Source organism: Salvelinus sp. IW2-2015, linkage group LG1 (assembly GCF_002910315.2).
Source record: "Salvelinus sp. IW2-2015 linkage group LG1, ASM291031v2, whole genome shotgun sequence".
Classification (NCBI taxonomy): domain Eukaryota; kingdom Metazoa; phylum Chordata; class Actinopteri; order Salmoniformes; family Salmonidae; genus Salvelinus; species Salvelinus sp. IW2-2015.
Genome location: NC_036838.1, coordinates 28,373,284 through 28,396,719, shown reverse-complemented (window position 1 = coordinate 28,396,719; position 23,436 = coordinate 28,373,284). Strand labels below are relative to the sequence as shown.

The 23,436-nt window shown below is 41.7% G+C and overlaps 3 protein-coding genes across 5 annotated transcripts; all 3 read left to right on the top strand.

Annotated features, from left to right (window-relative positions):
• Positions 1–319: 319 nt before the first annotated feature.
• lg1h1orf159 (linkage group 1 C1orf159 homolog) lies at positions 320–5,153 on the top strand. Of its 3 annotated transcripts, XM_023988051.2 has the most exons (9): positions 320–394; positions 1,170–1,254; positions 2,160–2,244; positions 2,436–2,531; positions 2,671–2,727; positions 3,799–3,933; positions 4,046–4,071; positions 4,235–4,265; positions 4,526–5,153. In XM_023988051.2, the coding sequence occupies exons 2-9, from the start codon at positions 1,183–1,185 to the stop codon at positions 4,624–4,626; spliced, it is 603 nt and encodes a 200-aa protein (XP_023843819.1). In that variant the 5' UTR covers positions 320–394; positions 1,170–1,182; the 3' UTR covers positions 4,627–5,153. The 3 variants fall into 3 exon arrangements, with proteins under 3 accessions (XP_023843819.1, XP_023843812.1, XP_023843829.1); XM_023988044.2 differs by lacking the exon at positions 4,526–5,153 and having other exon boundaries at positions 4,235–4,485; XM_023988061.2 differs by lacking the exons at positions 2,671–2,727; positions 4,526–5,153 and having other exon boundaries at positions 4,235–4,485.
• A 3,870-nt stretch (positions 5,154–9,023) lies between these two features.
• Positions 9,024–12,992, top strand: LOC111967980 (RING finger protein 223). Its single transcript, XM_023993492.2, has 2 exons — positions 9,024–9,245; positions 10,211–12,992. The coding sequence occupies exon 2, from the start codon at positions 10,244–10,246 to the stop codon at positions 10,946–10,948; it is 705 nt and encodes a 234-aa protein (XP_023849260.1). The 5' UTR covers positions 9,024–9,245; positions 10,211–10,243; the 3' UTR covers positions 10,949–12,992.
• Positions 12,993–13,508: 516 nt separating this feature from the next.
• On the top strand, positions 13,509–22,548 carry perm1b (PPARGC1 and ESRR induced regulator, muscle 1b). The gene is made up of 4 exons (XM_023988033.3): positions 13,509–13,624; positions 16,324–20,029; positions 20,727–20,843; positions 21,164–22,548. The coding sequence occupies exons 2-4, from the start codon at positions 16,348–16,350 to the stop codon at positions 21,271–21,273; spliced, it is 3,909 nt and encodes a 1,302-aa protein (XP_023843801.1). The 5' UTR covers positions 13,509–13,624; positions 16,324–16,347; the 3' UTR covers positions 21,274–22,548.
• The last annotated feature ends 888 nt before the right edge of the window (positions 22,549–23,436 follow it).

Sequence of the window (23,436 nt, the reverse complement as noted above, 5' to 3'; positions counted from 1 at the left end):
AATCATACCTTGTATGCTTTTTATTATGAATCATTTAGGTACTCTCTGTTCAAGAAGGTATATGAAATTCCTAATGTGAAGCAATGAAACGTAGTTTCTCATTTTATTAGCTGTCAAAATGTTCATTCTTTAAGACTCATTCACCTAACAGTCTATTTTGCAATACTTTTTTTGCAAGTCTAATTTGTAATGTATTTATGACATACAAGTGATGTATAATGTATTTTTGCATCTATAGCACAAATAGCTACGTTTGTTAGTTTGTGGTCAATGATCYGCTACTTTTATTTTGAAAGATGAAAAGCCAGAAGTTAATATTATTTGTAGCTAAATGCTGCTAATTGTACAACAGCTGTCATCTGTCGAGCGAAAACTTGTGTTGTGATTTGCAACGGTAGGTTGGTTTTGCTTTATTGATGACGTTCAATATAACAAATAACTGTTTTTCTATGTGATAGCTAACATGCTGATTATAGATAAGCTAGCTACGTTAGTGTTGTTCTTATTTGAATGGTAATCGAGTAAAAACTAGCTAACTTCTGTCGTCGAGCTAGAAGTGCGCATAACGACGTGATTGCTGACAGTCAGTCTAGCTTGCTATGATGTTAATGTTAGCTAGCTAGATTTGAAAAACTGCTTCAAAACGGCTTTATTGGCTCTGATTCAGTCTGTTAATCTTAGCATGGCTGGCTAGCTAGCTAACGTTAGCTAGTTATACAGCATGTGTCATGACCAATGACTGTAGGGCATGACATAGTTAACGTTATTYTTTTTATTTAACCTTTATTTAACTAAGCAAGTCAGTTAMGAAACAATTCTCATTTACAATGACGGCCTACCAAAAGGCAAACGTTAGCACCTGCACAGTCAGTATATCTCACCAGACTGGATGTTCCAGTCCAACTCTACCTGCTGTAACGTTAGTTACTGTAGTAAGATACGGTATAATAAATTTAAAAAAAAACTGTTGTAAGATGCTGTTTACGTCCAGAGCAATCAATCGTTGCATTTATTGCCAGATTACTAGCTAATGTCGTTAGCCACCTCAGTCATTATCTGAGCTGTCATTTTTCAGATCTCTCGGGATACGCAGCTAACGTTATAGCTACAGATTTTATATTTTGTTACTATAGTCTGGGAGTCAGTCTACCTTTCTCTGTTTTTTCTAGGACTGTTCTGAATATGGCTGTGTCATACCTCATGGTCCTTTCAGCAGCTTTGATACTGATCAGTCGTGAAACTCCAGTAACTAAGGTATAGTAACATACAGTAACGTTACAGGTCTTTCCTAAAGTGTTCAGACCCCTTCACTTTTTCCACATTTTGTTACGTAAAAAAAATGTATAGAAACCTGTTTTTGCTATGTCATTATGGGGTATTGTGTGTAAATTAATGAGGGAATTTTTTGATTTTTTAAATCCATTTTAGAAGAGGCTCTTCTAAAATGGATTTAAAAAATCAAAAAATTCCCTCATTAATTTACACACAATACCCCATAATGACATAGCAAAAACAGGTTTCTATACATTTTTGCAAATGAATAAAACATACAAAATTGAAATATCACATTTACATAAGTATTCAGACCCTTTACTCAGTACTTCGTTGAAGCACCTTTGGCAGAGATTGCAGCCTCAAGTCTTCTTGGGTATGACGCTACAAATCAAATTGTATTTTATTTGTCACATGCGCCGAATACACCTTACTGTGAAATGCTTACTTACAAGCCCTTAACCAACAATGCAGTTCAAGAAATAGTTAAGAAAATATTTACTAAATAAAATAAAAAATCTAATCAAAAAGTAACAGGAGAGAATTACATAACAATAACAAGGCTATATACAGGAGGTTCCGGTACCAAGTCAATGTGCGGGGGATACAGGTTAGTTGAGGTAATTTGTAAAGTGACTGCATAGATAATAAACAGCGAGCTTGGGAGAGTTTCTCCCATTCTTCTCTGCAGATCCTCTCAARCTCTGTCAGGTTGGATGGGGACAGCTATTTTCAGGTCTCCAGAGATATTAGATCGGATTCAAGTCCGGGCTCTGGCTGGGCCACTCAAGGACATTCAGAGACTTGTMCCGAAGCCACTCCTGGATTGTCTTGGCTGTGTGCTTAGGGTGGTTAAGGTTTACAGTATGTTTATGTTTTTTTTGTAGGCCCTACATCAGAATCCCTTTGACTGCTGTGGAGAGCGACAGAGGCTGAACAGCTCGTGCTCAAATGGCACTCAATGCGAGCCAGGTACTGACCACCATGTCATCCTATAGTGCAGTTCTGTTAAATGTTATTCATTAACTTTAGAATTGCAACAGTAAATTCCTCATACATTAGTAGTAGCCCATTTTGGATTAGACGCATGTACTAGGATTACAAAATAGACATGGGCCTTTGTTCTTCCAACATTTGAGCAATCATCAAATCTATTTACTCAGGATGCTACCTGCGTGTCCTTGAGAACAACACAGCTGTGTGTATGCACTGTGACTCGACTATTGCAGATCTTGAGAACTTCACCGCTTGCAACTACAGTAAGTGGACAAGTACTGGACATGAAAGCTAGGTACTATTGAATAAGAACTCTGGCCACTGAAGAGAGTTGGGGGGTGGGGGTTCCACAGGTGTCCTGACCCTGTTCATTTCCCACCTTTATCTCTTTGCCTTTAACAGCATACATCACAGACAGGACCAATCGTACAAATATAACTACAGTCCTTCCCACAATTGGTAAGAAATGGTGCCAGTTATTCTTACATACATTTTGGTTAATTCACAGGTAACTGCCAAAATAAAGGAAACACCAACATAGTGTCTTAATAGGGCATTCTACAGGTGTGTCTATTGGAGGGTTGCGACACCATTCTTCCACAAGAAATTCCATAATTTGGTGTTTTGTCAATGGTGGTAGAAAACACTGTCTCAAGCGCCACTCCAGAATCTCCCATAAGTGKTYAATTGGGTTGAGATCTGGTGACTGAGACACRYACCCTTTAAACCCCCTATGCTCCTTTGAGACCCCTCTTTCAAAGTCACTGAGGTCTYTTCTTCTAGTCATGCCAAAATAATRGGCAACTGGGCATTTTTATACATGACCCTAAGCATGATGGGATGTTAGTTGCTTAATTAACTCGGGAACAACACCTGTGCGGAAGAACCTACTTTCTATATACTTTGTATCCCTCATTTACTCAAGTGTTTCCTTTATTTTGGCAGTTACCTGTGTGTTGAACTGTCAAAAACTGTATGGGCTGTATCCAACTCTTCTATTGTTGTCATGCCATACGATTTGGTTATAGCACATATAGCAGGCATTAACATTAAGGGTTGTCCTGATGCCTGGGGAAAGTGACCTGAGCTGTTGCGCAAGTTGAGCCTGCTCTGAGTTTGCCCCTTAAGTGAAGACAGCCTAACTGCAAAGAATTCCTGTGGCCTAAAATGGATCCTTCTCGTTCCTCCCCATTGTTTAAGTGAAAGACAGACAATTAATGGCAGTCGGTCAAGTGAAGCCTGTTCTGAAAAGTTATTTTTTATTGATAACAACCAGAATACAAAGAATTCCAGAACTGATCATTCTGACCCCTCCCCTATGTGTATGTGAAAGGCAGGCAATATATGGCACTTCTGTATGTAAATAGCTAATTGATCATAATCTTCAGGCAACCAAAAAATACTCCTGACTTGACCGATGGGCAAGTTGATCCCTAATACAGCATGGGGCTAGAATAGATGAGCTGTATGTTTAGTGAGAACACTAGGCGTGATAAGGTTTATTTAACAATTGTCTGTCTGTGTGAACAGGTGGTCCGGGTGTGGCAGCCTCTCTCCTGTTCGGAACTCTGTTGATCAGCCTGTTCCTGATTCTCTCTGTTGCCTCCTTTTTCTACCTTAAACGCTCCAACCGTCTCCCAGGTATCTTCTACCGGCGGAATAAGGGTAAGTCGTTACGATAATGGGTTGAATTTGAATAACTGTAAACAGGAYAATAATTCTATGGTGTGCTCGAAATATGGAAAAGGTAACTAATACGTCTGGTGTACTTTCACAGCCTACATATTCCAACCAAATGAGACGGTAAGTCATTTTCAAACATTTCAACCGATTTATTGTGAAAAATTTACATTTGTAACAATGGAGTAAATGTATCACCCCATCGAATAAACAATACATTAGAATTATTTTATATGCAGTACTGAAAATTTATATCAAGAAATATGACTTTTCATCTTTCTTCAAGGCTGTCATGATACCATCGGCAACCTCTTCRGGTAAGAACATTTCACTAAAACACTTCACAACCTTCGATAGGGTTTTTGGTCGTGGTTTCACTGAGAAAAATGTGTCTGTCTGGCAATTGCGTAATATCATTGTTTTCAAACGTTTTACATGATCTCACTCCTTTATCCTGGCACGATCTTAGTCAGAGTTTGAACTACCTACTGTGTGTGGGAAATGTCAACATTGGGGTCAAACCGTATCCTATTGGGTTTATCATCCTCCTCTCTCCATTGTGTTGTGTAATCTGTAGTTAGGAAACCCAGATATGTGAGGAGGGAGCGGCCCTCAGCAAACTCAGCGTCCAGCGCTGCCACCATCCCCACCACCACTACCACAGTCTACAATGTGTAGGGRAGGATGAGGTCCAATGGAGGAGGCCTGAGCCAGCTTGCTAGCAGGTGCCAAATGACAGGGACAGGCCAGAGCACACCACAGTAAATTGGTGAGCATGTGTAGGCCTGTCCCTCCTCTGTAGTGTTGCCTAAGAAGACAGTTTACTTAATTCAAAAGCAGGTGGTGTCAGCTTTTTGACTCTGCAACACCTGCAGTATAGCCTTGTTACCGGAATTCTGTTTTGTAATGTAAATAGACCTTAGATTATTTATTTTGAATCCATGTTTTTTCTATTTAGATTTTATTCTATTGCTGTCTAGAATTGGGCCAATTGTTTTACTTGAACTCTGTAGAGAATGGGATGAGGTGGACAGTGATAGCTTCAGTGATAGCCCTTAATTTGAGGTTTATAATTTCCAAGCTGATTTCAATATTCTTATTGATCTCATTTAGTGAATCTTCTCATAGGAGTTTTAAATTGCATACTTATTTTTGGTTTGTTTGTTTGTCTGTGGTTTCTGCACTGAACCAAACTGAATGTATTTTAATTTATTTAATACATGCACAAATACAAACACTACAAAATGAGAACATAATGTAAAAATGCTTAAAGCTCTTTAAGAGCTCTCCTCGCATTCCATGAAAGGTGTGGATCTTCCAGAGCAACACACACCAAGAACGCTAACATGTGATCCACTGGCTGTGAAATATCTTAATATGTCTTATTTAATTCATCCCAAAAACATGGAAAGATGGATCCTCAGAAAATGTTATTTCTCTATCAAGTAGGAAAATGGTCATCTAAGAGTTGGATGAAAAATGCTTCTCAGTAAAAATCTTTATAATATTCACCCCAACACAGGTAATAGGACCTGGAAAAGGGTGCTAGCTAATATGACGTATGCTTTATCTGGCCATAATGTGGGGAATTCATGCTGACATTTTGCCTAATCTTTTCAGAACCACTGCACATAAGCTATTACTTGAATTCCTTTATTTCAAGCATAAATTGTGACATTTGTTGGCTAAGAGTAGCAACTGTTGTCACTGTTGCCAAATATGTTGTGATGCTTGTCTTACCAAAAGAATGTGCACTAAACTGAAGTCGTTAGTGTGCCATTGATGTGACGTGTGCTCAAAGATTTCTCCAGGAAACGGGTGGTGATCATTTTAAAGACAGGTGCATATGTTGTCTTTTGGTTTATTATTGGGTATTTGAGTGATCTCCTGTGGATTTTTACCTTGTATTAAATCCAGGGTGAGTATTTGTTTTTTTTCTTGCTGGAGGAACGGTACAACGGGTTTTACTTGCTAAACTTCAAGGGTGATTGAGTGATGATATGGTGAATTTAGGGATAAGTTCGTTTTAAGTTACATTTTTTGTTATTTATGCTGGAAGAACTGTGGTATGAAGACATTTTGAGAACTAGTGTGACTCGTAATTCCAGTTTGTGTGTTCAGTAGGCATGAGTCTGAAGTGATGGTATTTCCAACAACAGGAACAACTGATTGTAAAATCATTTTAATCCCAAATAGAATTTATCCTTCTTACATTAGCTGTTGTACAGCCATTTGTAAAATTGTACACATGTACATAGTTTTTATACAAACGATGTATTGTTTTTGTAATGTGGTATTTTGTACTTATTGATTCTAGTTTTACATTTCTGAAGTATTTTCTGATTCTGAAGAGTATGTATGATTTGCAAAAATAAAGCACCTTTCTCATAATCCTTTGTGATTAGTTCATTTATTATAATTTAATATTTACATTACTGTTGGTAAATAGTAGGATTTTACAATAGGATGTGTTGTAAAATTGGAATAAACAGATTGCCATAGCATACTCTTTCCCCTATAACCTCTGTGAAGGCTGAGTACCTGGAAAGAGAAGAGTATTATATTTGCARCTGCAGTGTGTTTAAATAGGGAAGCAGGACTGCTGCTAGTATCCAAATGCAAGCTGCAGTAGRGGGTGCTGCATGACCTCCCCAAATCCACTGTCACATTGATTGGTAGTGACCAGTTTATGAGTTCTGGATTACTACAGTATAACTATGTTAACATGATCATTGGAGCACSTTCCCTGAGGATGAATTCTAATTATTATCACTCAACAATATTTTATCTGTAAATCCTGAATAATTAATTGAGTGAAGTTTAGTTTAAATAATGAGATGCAGCTKTGTAAAGTGTACTACTTTCAGGATGAGGAAATTGTATTTGAATATAGTTCTCTGGCTGCTTGGAAAATAATCACCATGGAAGTTCAGATAAGCTTTATTGTGGCAATAAGTCAGTTTCTGAATGTAGCTCTGCCTTGGGTAGTGACACAGTTCAATACAACCAAGTCACAACACCTTTTATGACACACTGACTTTTATATAGATTTTATTGACCTATTTCTCAAAGTGTTTATGGATARGCATTGGATATAAAGCAATAAAACCAGTTTAAACACATGTTTGTATAAATAGTGTTTTGATCTTCTGACTGATGACTGGTGAAGTAGTAAGACATTGTCTGTTTTGGTTCACATCCCTGGGTATACTGATGTATTAAAATACAGTATCAGTCAAAAGTTTGGACACACCTACTCATTCACATAATAGTAAAGACACGTGGAATCATGTAGTAACCAAAAAGTGTTGAACAAACCAAAATAAATGTTATATTTTAGATTGTTCAAAGTAGTCACCCTTTGCCTTGATGACAGCTTTGCACACTCTTGGCATTCTCTCAACCAGCTTCATGAGGTAGTCACCTGGAATACATTTCAATTAACCGGTGTGCCTTGTTAATTTGTGGAATTTCTTTCCTTAATGAGTTTGAGCCAATTAGTTGTGTTGTGACAAGGTAGGGGTGGTATACAGAAGATAGCCCAATTTAGTAAAAGAATAAGTCCATATTATGGCAAGCACAGCTCAAATAAGCAAAGAGAAACAACAGTCCATCATTACTTTAAGACATGAAGGACAGTCAATGCGGAAAATCAAGAACTTTGAAAGTTTCTTCAAGTGCAGTCGCAAAAAACATCAAGCGAAATAATGAAACTTTCTCTCATGAGGACCGCCACAGGAAAGGAATGCCCAGAGTTACCTCTGCTGCAGWGGATAAGTTCATTAGAGTTACCAGCCTCAGAAATTGCAGCCCAAATAAATGCTTCACAGAGTTYAAGTAACAGACACATCTCAACATCAACTGTTCAGAGACTGTGTGAATCAGGCCTTAATGGCTGAATTGCTGCAAGGAAACCACTACTAAAGGACACCAATAAGAAGAAGAGACTTGCTTGGGCCAAGAAACACAAGCAATGGACATTAGACCGGTGGAAATCTGTCCTTTGGTCTGATGAGTCCAAATTTGAGATTTTTGTTATAATCGSMGTGTCTTTGTGAGACARAGTAGGTGAACGGATCATCTCTGCATGTGTGGTTCCCACCGTGAAGCATGGAGAAGGAGGTGTGATGATGTGGGGGTGCTTTGCTGATGACACTGTTAGTGATTTATTTAGAATTCAAGGCACACTTCATCAGCATGGCTACCACAGCCTTCTGCAGCGATATGCCATCCCATCTGGTTTGYGCTTAGTGGGACTATAATTTGTTTTTCAACAGGACAATGACCCAACACAGGCTGTGTAAGTGCTATTTTACCAAGAAGGAGAGTGATGGAGTGCTGCATCAGATGACCTGGCCTCCACAATCACCCGACCTCAACCCAATTGAGATGGTTTGGGATGAGTTGGACAGCAGAGTGAAGGAAAAACAGCCAACAAGTGCTCAGTGTATGTGGAAACTCCTTTAAGATTGTTGGAAAAACATTCCAGAGAATGCCAAGAGTGTGCAAAGCTGTCATCWAGGCAAAAGGGTAGCTACTTTGAAGAATCTCAAATGTAAAATATATTTTGATTTGTTTAACACTTGTTTGGTTACTACATGATTCCATATGTGTTATTGGATAGTTTCRATGTCTTCACTATTATTCTACAATGTAGAAAATAGTTTAAAAAATAAAGAAAAACCCTGCAATGAGTAGGTGTGTMCAAACTTTTGACTGGTACTGTATGTCCCTCAAACATACARCCCAATGGTCAAATTCAAGCCGATGTATCATCCAGGTCATCTGATGTGTTTTTATCATGAATGGGTAATACTATATGAGCTCCAGTAGGCCCTATGTTTCCATTCACACCCATACTACAGCATGTCATACCAGGAAGAGGTCTTTGTTTTTACAGTAAGACTCACTCCCTACTAAAGGTTTATCAAACAAACTTTATCAAATCTTTTGTCACTGTTATATGGCAAGATGTTTGTGTGTGTGTGTTTGTGTGTGTGTGAGGAGTGAGTAAGTGTTTTCCATTCCCTCCCACCTCCTTCCTGTTCTCCAGACAAGCCTGTGAGCACTGCAGGTGTAGGTGAGACTCCACTGTTAGTTCGTAGACAGCAGAGCAAGGGAAGCAGAGAGAGGGAGTGACTGAGTTATTACCTGAAGGATCACAAAGACAAGAGAAAGGTCATAGCTGTTGATGCTCTATCAGTTGGCCAAATACTGCCCCCTGGACAAAAAAAGCACCTCCTCTGGAAATACAACAGACATTGTATCAAAACTACTACTAATACCACTCCCTGCAGGTAAGGACTATACTACTGTTTTGAAATTAATGGTAATGATAACACATTTCGATTCTCATCTCTCTGTTTGTTGTTGTGAGATGTCATTGGCAGCAAGTCATAAAGGAAGCTTTCTCCTAATATGATATGTTAATGCATGTTAACATTTTAAACTAAAGCTGCTACCAAGCTAAAACATCTCTATACTGTAACTTGATGCCTGACAGTCACTGGTAAAACTGATGGAAATAATCTTAAAAATGTTATAAGGATGTTCGAGCTTCCCATGCTGCTCCATATATAGAAGGAAGGGAGAATCAGGAAGTAGAATGTAAAGTTAATGATTCATCTGCTGGACATAAAACGACGCCTGTCACCTTTCCACTGGGCTGTTAACAAAGACCTCACTCACCTGTTGGCTACACTCAAGGACCTAGCCAGATCAATAAGGAAATGGGGATTTGGGATTTCTGTTACACTTTCCTTTGTTTCCATTCCCCCTGATGTTTCCTTTACATTGTCAACGTAACACATGTCTATCCAAAAAGGTTAAGACAGACTATAGCAAGGACAGACAGAATACACAAGACAATGTAAATGTCTAATGTAGTATAACGTAATTTTTTWAAATACAACCAAACAGACAGTAATGTTTAAGGGTTGGTTGGCATAGTTGCATCAATGAAAAGCCTCCATTTAAAACATGTTCAGTAAAAGAGAAGAGAAGCAAGACATGAAGAAAGTGAACAAACAGTCTAATCTATAATGTGTATTTCAATGCACTGTCTAATATTTGAAGAGAGACGTTTTCTTTGGTATTGTACTGCCCTCAAGGAATCATTGTGCCAAAACCTTTAGTCAAATTGACACAGGCTAATCAGACCCAAGACTATCCCTTCTTAATATTCATGGTATGCAAACAAAGCATGACACCAACTTAAACGTTTTCAAACAGTCACTGTCATCTTGGGCATCTATTTCTGTAGGTGCGTATCAGAAAACCAGAGGGAGAGTAAACCATGGAGGTCACCAAGGTCTGGCACACCCAGGCCCTGGACCCAGTGTCCGAGGAGGATGAGCAGGAGTTGGACCCTTCCTCCGGCGGGGACAAGCCAGAGTGCTCCATCTGTTTCAACACCTATGACAATGTCTTCAAGACGCCCAAGCTGCTGGACTGCACCCACACCTTCTGCCTGGAGTGTGTCACCCGGGTCATGGCCGTGTCTGTGGAACAGGACGGGGGCCAGATCCCCTGCCCCCTCTGCAGGCACCTCACCTCCATCCCCGCCAGCGGTCCCCCTGCACTCCTCACAAGCCTGGAGGTTCTGGGCAGGCTCCCCACCCACCTGCAGCAGGAGGAGAGGGTGTGGATGGAGGGGAAGAAGCTGTGTTACTCCAGCCTCGGCAGCCCTGACCCCCTCCACCCTGCCGGCTCCTCCACCTGTATCTGTATCGACATTGGGAGGATCCAGGAGGATGCTGTGTCCAGACAGACTGAGGCTGAACAAGGGAGACGCGTCTGGGGCAGACGATGCCTCTGTAGCTTCTTCTCAGACTGGAAGCGGCTGRTGTTGTTCGTGGTGCTGCTGGTCATGCTGGTGTGTGTCATCATGTGGCCGCTGCAGTGTGTCTTTAGTACAGGATCGGTTCGTTGTTTGAAAAGCAAGGCTCCAGCCACTCTGGGGCAGACCCCTACTCCCTCTACAGCTTCCACCAACACTTAGCTGCTACGGTGAGATAAGGAGGGGAGACCCAATGTGCAGCAAAGGGCCTGGGGGCACCTTATTATCGCAGGTGACTCTGACTGGCACAGCAGGACTGTGAAGGATGAGACTGAAAGACAAGCTAGCTCTCCTGGTGAAATKACTTCAAATGAGCCATAGAGATCCTATTCAATTACTAAATGGGCTACATTGAGCTCCAAAAGTATTGGGACAGTGACACATGTTTTGTTGTTTTGGCTCTGTACTCCAGCACTTTGGATATGAAATGACACAACGACTGAGGTTAAAGTACAGTCTGTCAGCTTTAATTTGAGCGTATTTTCATCCATATCGGGTGAACCGTTTAGAAATCACAGCACTTTTTGTACATACCAGTGCCTTCGGAAAGTATTCAGACCCCTTGACATTTTATTACGTTACAGCTATATTCTAAAAATGTATTAAATGTTTTTTTTGCTCATCAATCTACAAACAATACCACGTAATGACATCCAGGCTGTATCACAACCGGCCGTGATCGGGAATCCCATAGGGCAGTGCACAATTGACCCAGCGGCGTCCGGGTTTGGCCGTGTAGGCCGTCATTGTAAATAAGAATTTGCTCTTATCTGACTAGCTAGTTAAATAAAGGTTATATTAAAYAAAAACAAATGACAAAGCAAAAAACGGTTTTTATTTATAAACATTTTAAAACTGAAATATAACATTTACATAAGTATTCAGACCCTTTAATCAGTAYCTTGTTGAAGAACCTTTGGCAGTGATTACAGCATCGAGTCTTCTTGGGTATGACGCTACAAGCTTGGCACACCTGTAYTTGGGGAGTTTCTCTTATTCTTCTCTGCAGATGCACTCAAGCTCTGTCAGGTGGGATGGGGAGCGTTGCTGCACAGCTATTTTTAGGTCTCTCCAGAGATGTTCGATCGGGTTCAAGTCCAGGCTCTGGCTGGGCCACTTAAGGACATTCAGAGACTTGTCCCGAAGCCACTCCTGCGTTGTCTTGGCTGTGTGCTTTGGGTCGTTGTCCTTTTGGAAGGTGAAACGTTGCCCCAATCTGAGGTCCTGAGCATTCTGGAGCAGGTTTTCATCAACAATAAAAAAGGAGTCACTGTCCCATTACTTTTGGAGCTCACTGTATGTCATCAACCCTGAAAGTCCCAGAATGGGATGAAAATGGCAGCCATATTGGTCAGGGAGAAATCCAAACCAGTCTAATTGGAATGAATGCCAGTAGAGACATAATCCTGATTTTACTTATGCAGGATATTAAAAGTAAGGCATGTGATATATCAGAAATTGTGTAATATCATTTTTGTCAACCTAAAATATTGTCATATAATTATAAATACAGTTTATATGKTTTTTATACACATTTTCTGGAAAAATGTTGGCACATTCATTTAAGTTAAAACATTTATGGGATCATTATTCTAAAACTGTCTGGCTAKCTAGCTAACAAATATACTGTGCAGATACATTTTTCAAATTCATAGGTTCTTTGAGGGTACATTGTTTTATATGATAGTTTGTTTTATATGTGAGATATTTTTTGATTAAATCATGTACCAAATGAAACAATTTTGTTTTTAGCAAATCATACTGTCTTTTTTAGGATACMTAGGGCTCTATTAAATCTGTAACGCTAAATAAATTGTTATATATATTTTTTTAAATGTTACAGATTCCGCAATATAAATGTAAAGGTAATTTCCAATTGATCCGACATATGCAGTGTTTTCCATGAATGCAGTCTCTGCTAAAGCGGGAACATTGCCTTTAAATGTCAATCACGCTGTAACGCTGAAYTTCCGTGATGCGTTTTGAATAGAGCCCCTASTGTTTGGTTTGTGGGTTCTTTGGAAAAGACAGTGGCATCTTGGTATTTTCATGGCCTTGAGTGGTGATCATCACATGAGCACATCTAATCCGCATGCACTGTTACTCGTCTCACATTCACACTTACACATTTTATTACTTTCAATCAGCTGACACACAGCTATTTTATTGTACTGTACCTCCTTATATAAAGACCAGTACACCTCTATTTCTGCTCTCTTGTCTGTGCAATCAACTTCTCGTGTCTGTCTGTACACACATGTTCATCACATGTTCATCACATGTTCATCACATGTTCATCTATTTAAGCAACCTTCTTAAGAGCGCTATGTTATCAAACGGTCTGTTTGTTCAGTGTATCACCTCATGCTCCCAGATATTCATGTAATAATGGTTCGTTCATGAAGACATAACTCTCAATACAGATGTACCATATCAACTTGTCTACACACACACTAATCCTCTCTTCATCACTGCCTCTGTTTAGATATAATATGCTCACCATTGTTATTGTGTAAGGTAATAGGTAATTATACAATTGATCCTATCCTACCTCTTCCACWTCAGAGGGCTTCTATTCAAGGCACTGAAATGTTACACCTCTGGGAGGGAGAGACAGAACGGGAGGGGTTGTGGGGGGGTCCAGACCCGAGCAGAGCCCTACATGTGACCAGGAGACAGACACACGCTACAGGTCTATTTATAATGKGGTGAATGGCTAGGCCCCACTCTGACTCTGCTACACCACAGGCAAGGACAGGGAGATGCAGGAGGACAAACACACAGCATGTCACTGCTGCAGGAAAAGCTGAACCTGGAGACTTTATACTCATCCCACAGGTAGGAGGCCATTCTTGCTGAACAGACACTAAACATATCAGCATGGAATACCTACACCACAAATATTGTAGCCTACAATACAGTTCCCATCCTTCTTACTGAATGCTAGAATGCTACTTATGGACCCGTGTTGTGCTTATGACAAAAGTTACCACTAGCCTACAAGGCCTCAGAGTGCCCTTTGCACATTTTTTGCACATTTCTGACTTAGTTTCATTATAAAAAGCTGTCTATCAAASCAGAACAAAGCCTCAACAGCATACGTTGAATGGTATCTGAACCTGTTTACTTTGAAGAGTTGGACGGGTTAAAGCTCTTTCCATGAAGTRGATTTTAATGCATATGAATCTTATATCTTAATGTATGTGAAAACAAAAAATACGTGAACTTGAATGTATTTATTTTGSACCACATTAGGATTTATATGGGTATGGACTGTATGCCAAAGTTTATGCAGAGTGAAGAGGTGAGTTACAATATGTCTAACATAGATTGCACACRCTAATAGAATTTTAACCTTGAGATGTTTCCAGTATGCATAGTATGTTGTGATATTGTAGGTGGAAGGTTACAGTAGTGTGGTTGCCCAACTCTGATCACATGACCATTTTTCCAGGAGTAGGGCCATGATGTATTTTTGGGGGTCTGTTATGGAACTGCAACTGCCATGTTTCTGTGACGCATACTAGCCCATAACATTTTTACCTGAACTGATCTACCGGGTGTAGACTTCGACAAGGTACTGCTTGAACTAGAGTCAGCTTTCATATAGCAAGAGAGGAGGGCAGTGAGGTCATCACAACAACACCCCAAGACAAATCAAACATTAGTTCTAAGTCTGAAATGGCACRAGGGCACCGTTTACAATCATCATTTTCTAAATATTCTGTACCGCATTGTGCTTGATTTACGGAACAACATAAAACATTTAAAAAAGAACACTTCTTGCAGACACTGCAGAAAAAAACAATTACAAAAGTAATATTTTATCRTTTCCTTAAAGGTATTCATTATATCTTCAGATAAATATCTGTAAATATAATTAGTAAAAGATGTATAAACAATATGTGTCATACTGTAACAGCATGTGCCTTAGGTTACTTTCAATTTGTTTTGCACACTTCTCCCCCCAAGTGAGAATACTGTGCATTCGGAAAGTATTCAGACCCCTAGAACTTTTTCCACATTTTGTTACGTTACAGCCTTATTCTAAAATTGATWAAATCGTTTTYCCCCCTCATCAATCTACACACAATACCCCATAATCACAAAGCAAAAAAAGCTTACATAAGTATTCAGACCCTTTACTCRGTACTTTGTTGAAGCACCTTTGGCAGCAATTACAGCCTTGAGTCTTCTTGGGTATGACACTACAAGCTTGGCACACCTGTATTTGGGGAGTTTCTCCCATTCTTCTCAGCAGATCCACTCAAGCTCTGTCAGGTTGGATGGGGAGCGTCGCTGCACAGACATTTTCAGGTCTTTCCAGAGATGTTCGATCGGGTTCAAGTCCAAACTCTGGCTGGGCCATTCAAAGACATTCAGAGACTTGTCCCTAAGCCACTCTCCTGCGTTGTCTTAGCTGTATGCTTAGGGTTGTTGTCCTGTTGGAAGGTGAACCTTCACCCCAGTCTGAGGTCCTGAGCACTCTGGAGCAGGTTTTCATCAAGGATCTCTCCGTACTTTGCTCTGTTCATCTTTCCCTCGATCCTGACTAGTCTCCCAGTCCCTGCCGCTGAAAAACATCCCCACAGCATGATGCTGCAACCACCATGCTTCACTGTAGGGACGGTGCCAGGTTTCCTCCAGACAAGACGCTTGGTATTCAGGCCAAAGAGTTCAATATTGGTTTCATCAGACCAGAGAATCTTGTTTCTCATGGTCTGAGTTTCCTTTAGGTGCCTTTTGGCAAATTCCAAGCAGGCTGTCATGTGTCTTTTACTGAGGAGTGGCTTCCGTCTGATTAGTGGAGTGCTGCAGAGATGGTTATCCTTCTGGAAGGTTCTCCTATCTCCACAGAGGAACTGGAGCTCTGTCAGAGCGACCATCGGGTACTTGGTCACCTCCCTGACCAAGGCCCTTCTCTCAGTTGGCCAGGCGGACAGCTCTAGAAAGAGTCTTGGTGGTTCCAAACTTCTTCCATTTAAGAATGATTGAGGCCACTGTGTTCTTGGGGGCCTTCAATGCTGCAGACATTTTTTGTTACCCTTCCCTAGATCTGTGCCTCGACACACTCCTGTCTCGGGAACTCTACGGACAATTCCATGGCTTGGTTTTTGCTCTGACATCACATGCACTGTAAACTGTGGGACCTTATATAGACAGGTGTGTGCCTTTCCAAATCATGTCCAATCAATTAAATTTACCACAGTTGGACTCCAATGAAGTTGAAGAAACATCTCAAGGATGATCAATGGAAACAGGATGCACGTGAGCTCAATTTCGAGGCTCATAGMAAAGGGTCTGAATACTTATGTAAATAAGGTATTTGTTTTTTATTTTTAAKAAGTTTGCAAACATTTCTAAAAACCTGTTTCCACTTTGTCATTATGGGGTATTGTGTGTAGMCTGTAAYGCAACAAAATGTGGAAAAGGTCAAGGGGTCTGAATACTTTCGAAATGCACTGTATGTAAAGGATTCTATAACCTTTCAACTTTGACATTTTAACTGACGCCCTTAAATGTTGTGTTGTTTACAGACGCAGGAGCCTGTGAAGGTTGCCATGGATGACTTAGACCACAGTGTGCACATAGCRGAGCGTGACTGGGACAGCTTCTATAAGGAGAGTGAGGAATGCTCCCTGCCACAGCCCGAGCTYGCAAGCTCAGACGACTTGGTCCTCAGTGATGAGGAACCAGAGGATTCTGTGTGTCCAGTGTTTCCGGCCTTAGGCAATGTCCAAGATGACCCCCGGCAGCAGAATGCAGCTCCAAACACTGCCATCCCATCTGAACCCAGTGTTAAGGAAGAGGCTACCCTCAGAGAGGATTTCATCTGTACAGACCTGCCTGTAAAGATTTGTGAGAGTGGCTCTGAAGAAACACAACTAAATGATCCATTGAGCTTAACTGAGGAAGAGGGTGGTGCTCTCTTGGACAGGGTCTTTGACAACTCCCCCCATGCACAGAAAGAATCAGATTCTGGCTACTATGGAGAAAACAGAGAATCTGGCTACTTTGAAGAAAACAGCCTCACCACAGAGTTGGTAAAAGAAACCCCAGGAGAGACTGCTGAGCAGAACACAGAAGAGACCTCTAGAAACCAGGACGTAACAAAAAATCTGGGTTCAGTTCCAGAATCTTCTAGCAACACGTGCATAGCTMACAGTGACCCCTCTGGGGCCTGTGATGTCTCAGATATCAAAGGATTCGACAGAGAGCTGCCAAGAGAAGGTGGCACTGGTACATTACATGACATCTTAACACCCCTCTCCCTACAGCCTGTTCCACTGCCACCCCAAGACCTGTATCCAGGCCAAAATATCAGCCAGSAGCAGCTGTTGTGCCACACAGAAACAGCTATATTATGCGAGAGACACGCCAGAGTGGCGCCAAGGGAAGAAAAAGAGCGCTGGTTTGTGACCGTGAACGAAAGTCCAGCGCCTCACAGAGTGCATGCTGCCACYGCGGTGAGAAAAAAACGAAGAAAAAAAAAAACTTGTAGGAATTCAGTCCCACGGGGCCACCACACCTCAGAGGGGCCAGACCCTCCCCCTGAGAGTGAGTCAGAGATAGATATAGACGTAATGGAGGAATCTAACGGACAGGAGACCATGAATGAGTTTAGTACCCAGTCATGCAATAAGTCAAAACCACTGCCAGACACACACACGTTGCCAAATAATTTTCGTAGAGAAGTCCATATAGAGTTKCCCAAAATAAATGTAAGCTATTCAGAGTTACCCCCTCTCTTTTCAGCATTAAGCTCTTCATCATCATTCAGTGAAGAAGTGAATGTTTCTACAGAGTCGCCCCTTCAGAGGGATGACTCTACCGAGGCGCTCGACCCAGAGTCATCTATAGAAGAAAACAAACAGGAAAATTACAGCTCAGCCGTTGGCTTAAAAAGGTCAGTAGACCATCCATTATCCAAACTACAACACCTATTATTTGCACTTCACCGCTCTGAGTCTGTGTACTCGAATGAGGAAGGGGAACTATTTTACACCACCAGCACCAGCTATGATTCTGAAGAGTATGTCTCAGCCACAGAAATGGAGGATACTAACACACCTTCCAGTGAGATAGATTCCACTCTCTCCGCYTCTCTTTCCCTACAAACCCACACTGCTAATTCACAGCCACTAATTCAGGAAGACTGTCTAAATTGCCCCTTGTTGTCACAACGTGAAGGTTATGAAAACACAGCTGACCAGGCTTACATCGAGTCTGTCAGAACATGTCCCTCCACTGGTCACAGTAACAGTAACCCTATAATGTCAGAGGAAAGCTCAGTGCCGGCTGATTCAAACCCCAGCCCTGACTCCCACATGACTAATGAGACACCAGCACACAGAGTTGGTAAGCCACTTACAGTCTGGGAACATTCACCACAGACGAACACTTCAGAAGATCAACCTCCTCTTCCTCTTCCCGAAGTAACAGTGACACCAACAGAAAACCCTGAAACATCGTATAATGCATCAGACCCCACTCGCCCAGTGTATGCCATCTCTGCTTTTTGGGATGAAATGGAAAAATTGACGATTAAAGACATCTTGCACCTCAGGGTATGCAGAAGCCCATCTCCCCCGAAGGAGACCCTCCATCCTCAGGAATCTGACAGTGCACGTGTTGATGTCACAGTCACAGACGCAGACATGCTGAACAGTTCCCTGACTGATATTGAGGAATACTATTCACAAGACAGCTCACTAATGGACACTTCCGATACTGCAGACTCTGACTATTTCACACACAACGATGACTCCCCCAAGCCAGACCGCTCGAGTTGCGAGTTCTCTACCTTCTCCGATTTTGACGAAGAGTACATGCCATTTTTCGGCACTAGCTCAATCCCCAGCCCTGAGCTTGGGAACTTCGAACGGAGAAGATCAGAGTCTCCCTGCTCAGGAGCCATCTCACAGGAGGATGAAACAGACTCCAGTACTGGCCTGGCCACTCCTGTTGACTGTGAGGAGCTTGCAGCACTATCCTCCTCCTCTGAAAACAGCATCCCCAACGAAGACAGCATCTCCAACACCAGCCTCCTCCCAGAAGCTACATGCCTGAAAAGGATCAGGAAGAGCAGAAGCATGCTCAACATTGTGCAAGATCTGGAGGTAGCTCAAGTAGAGACGCAGCTGAAAGACATGCACAATGCCCAAGCTCTGGATGTCGAGAAGCAACTGAAAGACATGTGCAATGYACAAGCAGCTCTGGAGGTCGACATGCAGCTGAAAGACGTGCACAATGTACAAGCTCTGGTGGCAGAGATGCAGCTAAAGGACGTGCCCATTGTACAAGGTCTGGATATAGAGATGAGGCCAAAAGACATGTGCAATGCCCAAACTCTGGAGGTCGAGATGGAGCTAAAGGACATGCTCGAGGAAGCCGAAAAGAGCTTATTTCTCAACAGCTGTCAGGACTTAGACATTGCGGAGAATCCTGTTCTTGCAGTGATTGATAGAATCAGCCGAATGCCCTTCCCAATTCTACCCAATACAGACATACTGGACGAGCGCTACAGAATCACCTTTCCAGAACTATACGAGTACCTGTTCACAGAGGATGTCCTCTCTGTCTACGAGTCCCTTATGTCTACGTCAGTGGCTGAGTGCTGTTATGAGTACTCTCTCTCTAAGTACGGAGCTGGAGTGTTATTCCCTCCCCTGGTCCAGCAGTCCCTGCATGGTGAAGGAGAACCAGTCCCCATCTTCTCCTGCTCTCGCTCGGCTGCACGAGACCTCAGGTCCCCCGAACTGGAAGATTTTCTCTTCCCACAACAAGACACATATCTCGAATCCGAGGAGGATGACTGCTCCCCTATCCGAGTGGTGACTCGCTCCGACATCCAGGCCAAAGAGGCTGCGTCCTTCTCCTCGTCCGCTTCTGCAGTCCCAGATGGTTACCCACCAAACACCCACTTCTACAGCCAGAGAGGCTGGACAGGGAACTGGAAGAGCCTGCTCTCCCTGAGGAGGATCCGCTTCCCAGGAATGGGCAGCACTAGCAGTAGCTGGTGCTGGAGGTCYGGTGCCTGGATGTCTCCAGCTGTGGGTCAGGCTCAGAGGGCTTTGCCCCYTCCCATTACACCGAGCAGCCAAGCTGATACAATTGTCAATGAGGCAACMAGGATCTCCCCTCCTCCACCTGAGGTCATTCAACTCGGACACCAGATCTTCAGACAGCTTTCAGAGAAGCAGAGACGATTCAAAAGCCTACAGACAACCGTCTCAGTGTCAAGTAAGTATTATCCAGTGATGTGAGATGGTTGATCCTTTACCTATACAATCACACATTGTGTACATACATACTCTTATACTTATACACATACAGGTAACTGCCAAAATAATGGAAACACTTGAGTAATTGAGKGAKTCAAAATATATTGAAAGCAGGGGCTTCCACACAGGTGCGGTTATGAGTTAATTAAGCAATTAACATCCCATCATGCTTAGGGTCATGTATAAAAATCCTGGACAGGCCATTATTTTGCCTACCATGGCTATTCCCCCATAGGATAACAATGCCCCCATTTTTTAGGCACAAGTGGTCACTGAATGGTTTGATGAGCATGAAATGATGTAAACCACATGCCATGGCCTTCTCAGTCACCAGATTTCAACCAAATTGAACACTTATCGGAGATTCTGGAGTGGTGCCCGAGACCTCGTTTTCGACCACCATCACCCAAACAACACATTTCCCGTGGAAAAATGGTGTCACATCCCTCCAATAGAGTCCCAGACACTTGTAGGATCTATGCCATCTATGCTGTTCTGGTTCGTGGTGGCMCAACGTYCTATTAAGACACTAYGTTGGTGTTTCTTTTATTTTGGCAGTTACATGTACRYTATACATAATACTTAATACATTTYATGTATTACGGTAATGTATTTTCATTGACCCATCCCAGTTACATGTGTTTTCCTTCCTGTAGAGAAAGATGGCATCCTCTTCTCACTGAAGCAGTCTGACATGTGTCTGGTCTGTATTGCCTTTGCCTCCTGGGTACTGAGGTCAGCAGATCCAATGGCTGCAGATACATGGAAAGCAGGTAAATCCATAGAACCGCTACYATTGCTAAAAAGCACTGTCATCAATTATCATTGGTTTTTATATCAATGTTTTATTGTATTTATTCTATACATTTCTTAGGTATTAAAACAGAATATAAATAAGTCAATTACTCATGTCTAATTGTAGCCAGGATGCCAGTCTGTTTCTGCACTTGCCAACTCCTTGTGGAATTTCCATGCCAAACATTGGCCGGACAATGAGTTACCAAGATAGCACAAACAGAACTTGGACCGGACTGGTATAATTGCGAAACAGGTTTCAAATTATGTAAACAACTCTCTCTGAACAATTGTTCAGCTCTGCTGGCAAATGTGAGTGCCATATCTGCCATCCAGTATCTTCGGCGCTACGTGGTGAAGAGAAGGGAAGCTGGAGATCTGAATGATTCAACTGMAGATAAGGCATGATATATAGCTATTGCTTCTAGAGAACCCTTTCCAGACATTTTAACTTGGGTCCATAGGAGTGTCATAAGAGTTTCATACAACGTAGAAACACGAACAACCATTTAGAGTTGAAGTCGGAAGTTTACATACACCTCAGCCAAATACATTTAAACTCAGTTTTCACAATTTCTGACATTTAATCCTAGTAAAAATACCCAGTCTTAGCTCAGTTAGGATCACCACTTTATTTTAAGAATGTGAAATGTCAGAATAATAGTAGAGAATTATTTAATTCAGCTTTTATTTCTTTCATCACATTCCCAGTGGGTCAGAAGTTTACATACACTCAATTAGTATTTGGTAGCATTGCCTTTAAATTGCTTAACTTGGGTCAAACTTTTCAGGTAGCCTTCCACAAGCTTCCCACAATACGTTGGGTGAATTTTGGCCCATTCCTCCTTACAGAGCTGGTGTAACTGAGTCAGGTTTGTAGGCCTCCTTGCTCACACACGCGTTTTCAGTTCTGCCAACAAATTTTCTATAGGATTGAGGTCAGGGCTTTGTGATGGCCACTCCAATATCTTGACTTTGTTGTCCTTAAGCCATTTTGCGAAAAATTGGAAGTATGCTTGGGGTCATTGTCCATTTGAAAGAACCATTTGCGACCAAGCTTTAACTTCCTGACTGATGTCTTGAGATGTTGCTTCAATATATCCACATAATATTCCTTTCTCATGATGCCATCTATTTTGTGAAGTGCACCAGTCCCACCTGCAGCAAAGCACACCACAACATGATGCTGCCACCCCTGTGCTTCACGGTTGGGATGGTATTCTTCGGCTTGCAAGCCTCCCCCCTTTTCCTCCAAACATAACGATGGTCATTATGGCCAAACAGTTCTATTTTGTTTCAACAGACCAGAGGACATTTCCCCAAAAAGTACYATCTTTGTCCCCATGTGCAATTGCAAACCGTAGTCTGGCTTTTTTATGGCGGTTTGGAGCAGTGGCTTCTTCCTTGCTGAGCGGCCTTTYGATATAGGACTAGTTTTACTGTGGATATAGATACTTTGTCCTGTTTCCTCCAGCATCTTCACAAGGTCCTTTGCTGTTGTTCTGGGATTGATTTGCCACTTTTCGCACCACAGTACGTTCAACTCTGGGAGACAGAACGCGTCCCCTTCCTGAGCCTTATTACGCTGCGTGGTCCCATGGTGTTTATACTTGCGTACTATTGTACAGATGAACGTGGTACCTTTAGGCATTTGGAATTGCTCCCAGGGATGAACCAGACTTGTGGAGGTCACAATTTGTTTTCTGAGGTCTTGGCTGTTTTTTAGATTTTCCCATGATGTCAAGCAAAGAGGCACTGAGTTTGAAGGTAGGCCTTGAAATACATCCACAGGTACTCCTCCAATTGACTCAAATTATGTCAATTAGCCTATCGGAAGCTTCTAAAGCCATGACATCATTTTCTGGAATTTTTCAAGCTGTTTAAAGGCAAGTCAACTTAGTGTATGTAAATTCTGACCCACTGGAATTGTGATACAGTGAATATAAGTGAAATTATTTCTGTCTGTAAACAATTGTGGAAAAAATAACTTGTGTCATGCACAAAGTAGATGTCCTAACCGACTTGCCAATACTATAGTTTGATAAAAGAAATTTGTAGAGTGGTAAAAATGAGTTAAATGACTCCAACCCAAGTGTATGTTACCCCGACTTCAACTGTATATCTCAATCACAGTAGTAATTGCCATAGCATTACATCGTTTTTACTGGCAGGACAGTAGAAGTAAAGTTAATAAGCATTCTAATCCACATAGGGGCAGTTTTCCGGATACAGATTAAATCTAGTCCGGGACAAAAAAAAAGCGGGCTCAATGGAGAATCTCCATCGAAAGTGCTTTTTAGTCTGGTACTGGGCTTAATCTGTCTCTGGGACACAGGCACTAATGTTTTATTCAACAGGAAGCTTGAGCTGGTAAATTATATTAGATTTTGACAGTGAGACATTACCTAAATTACGATGTTCAGTATGCAAATATTTCTCAGACAGCATTAAACACACCTAAAAGCAGGGATAAAATGTTCTGGGTGAACGGAGGTTGATGTGGACCATAGAGACTAATAGAGACTGTGCAGTATGTCAATGTAACTTTACAGTAACATGGTAAGCATGACT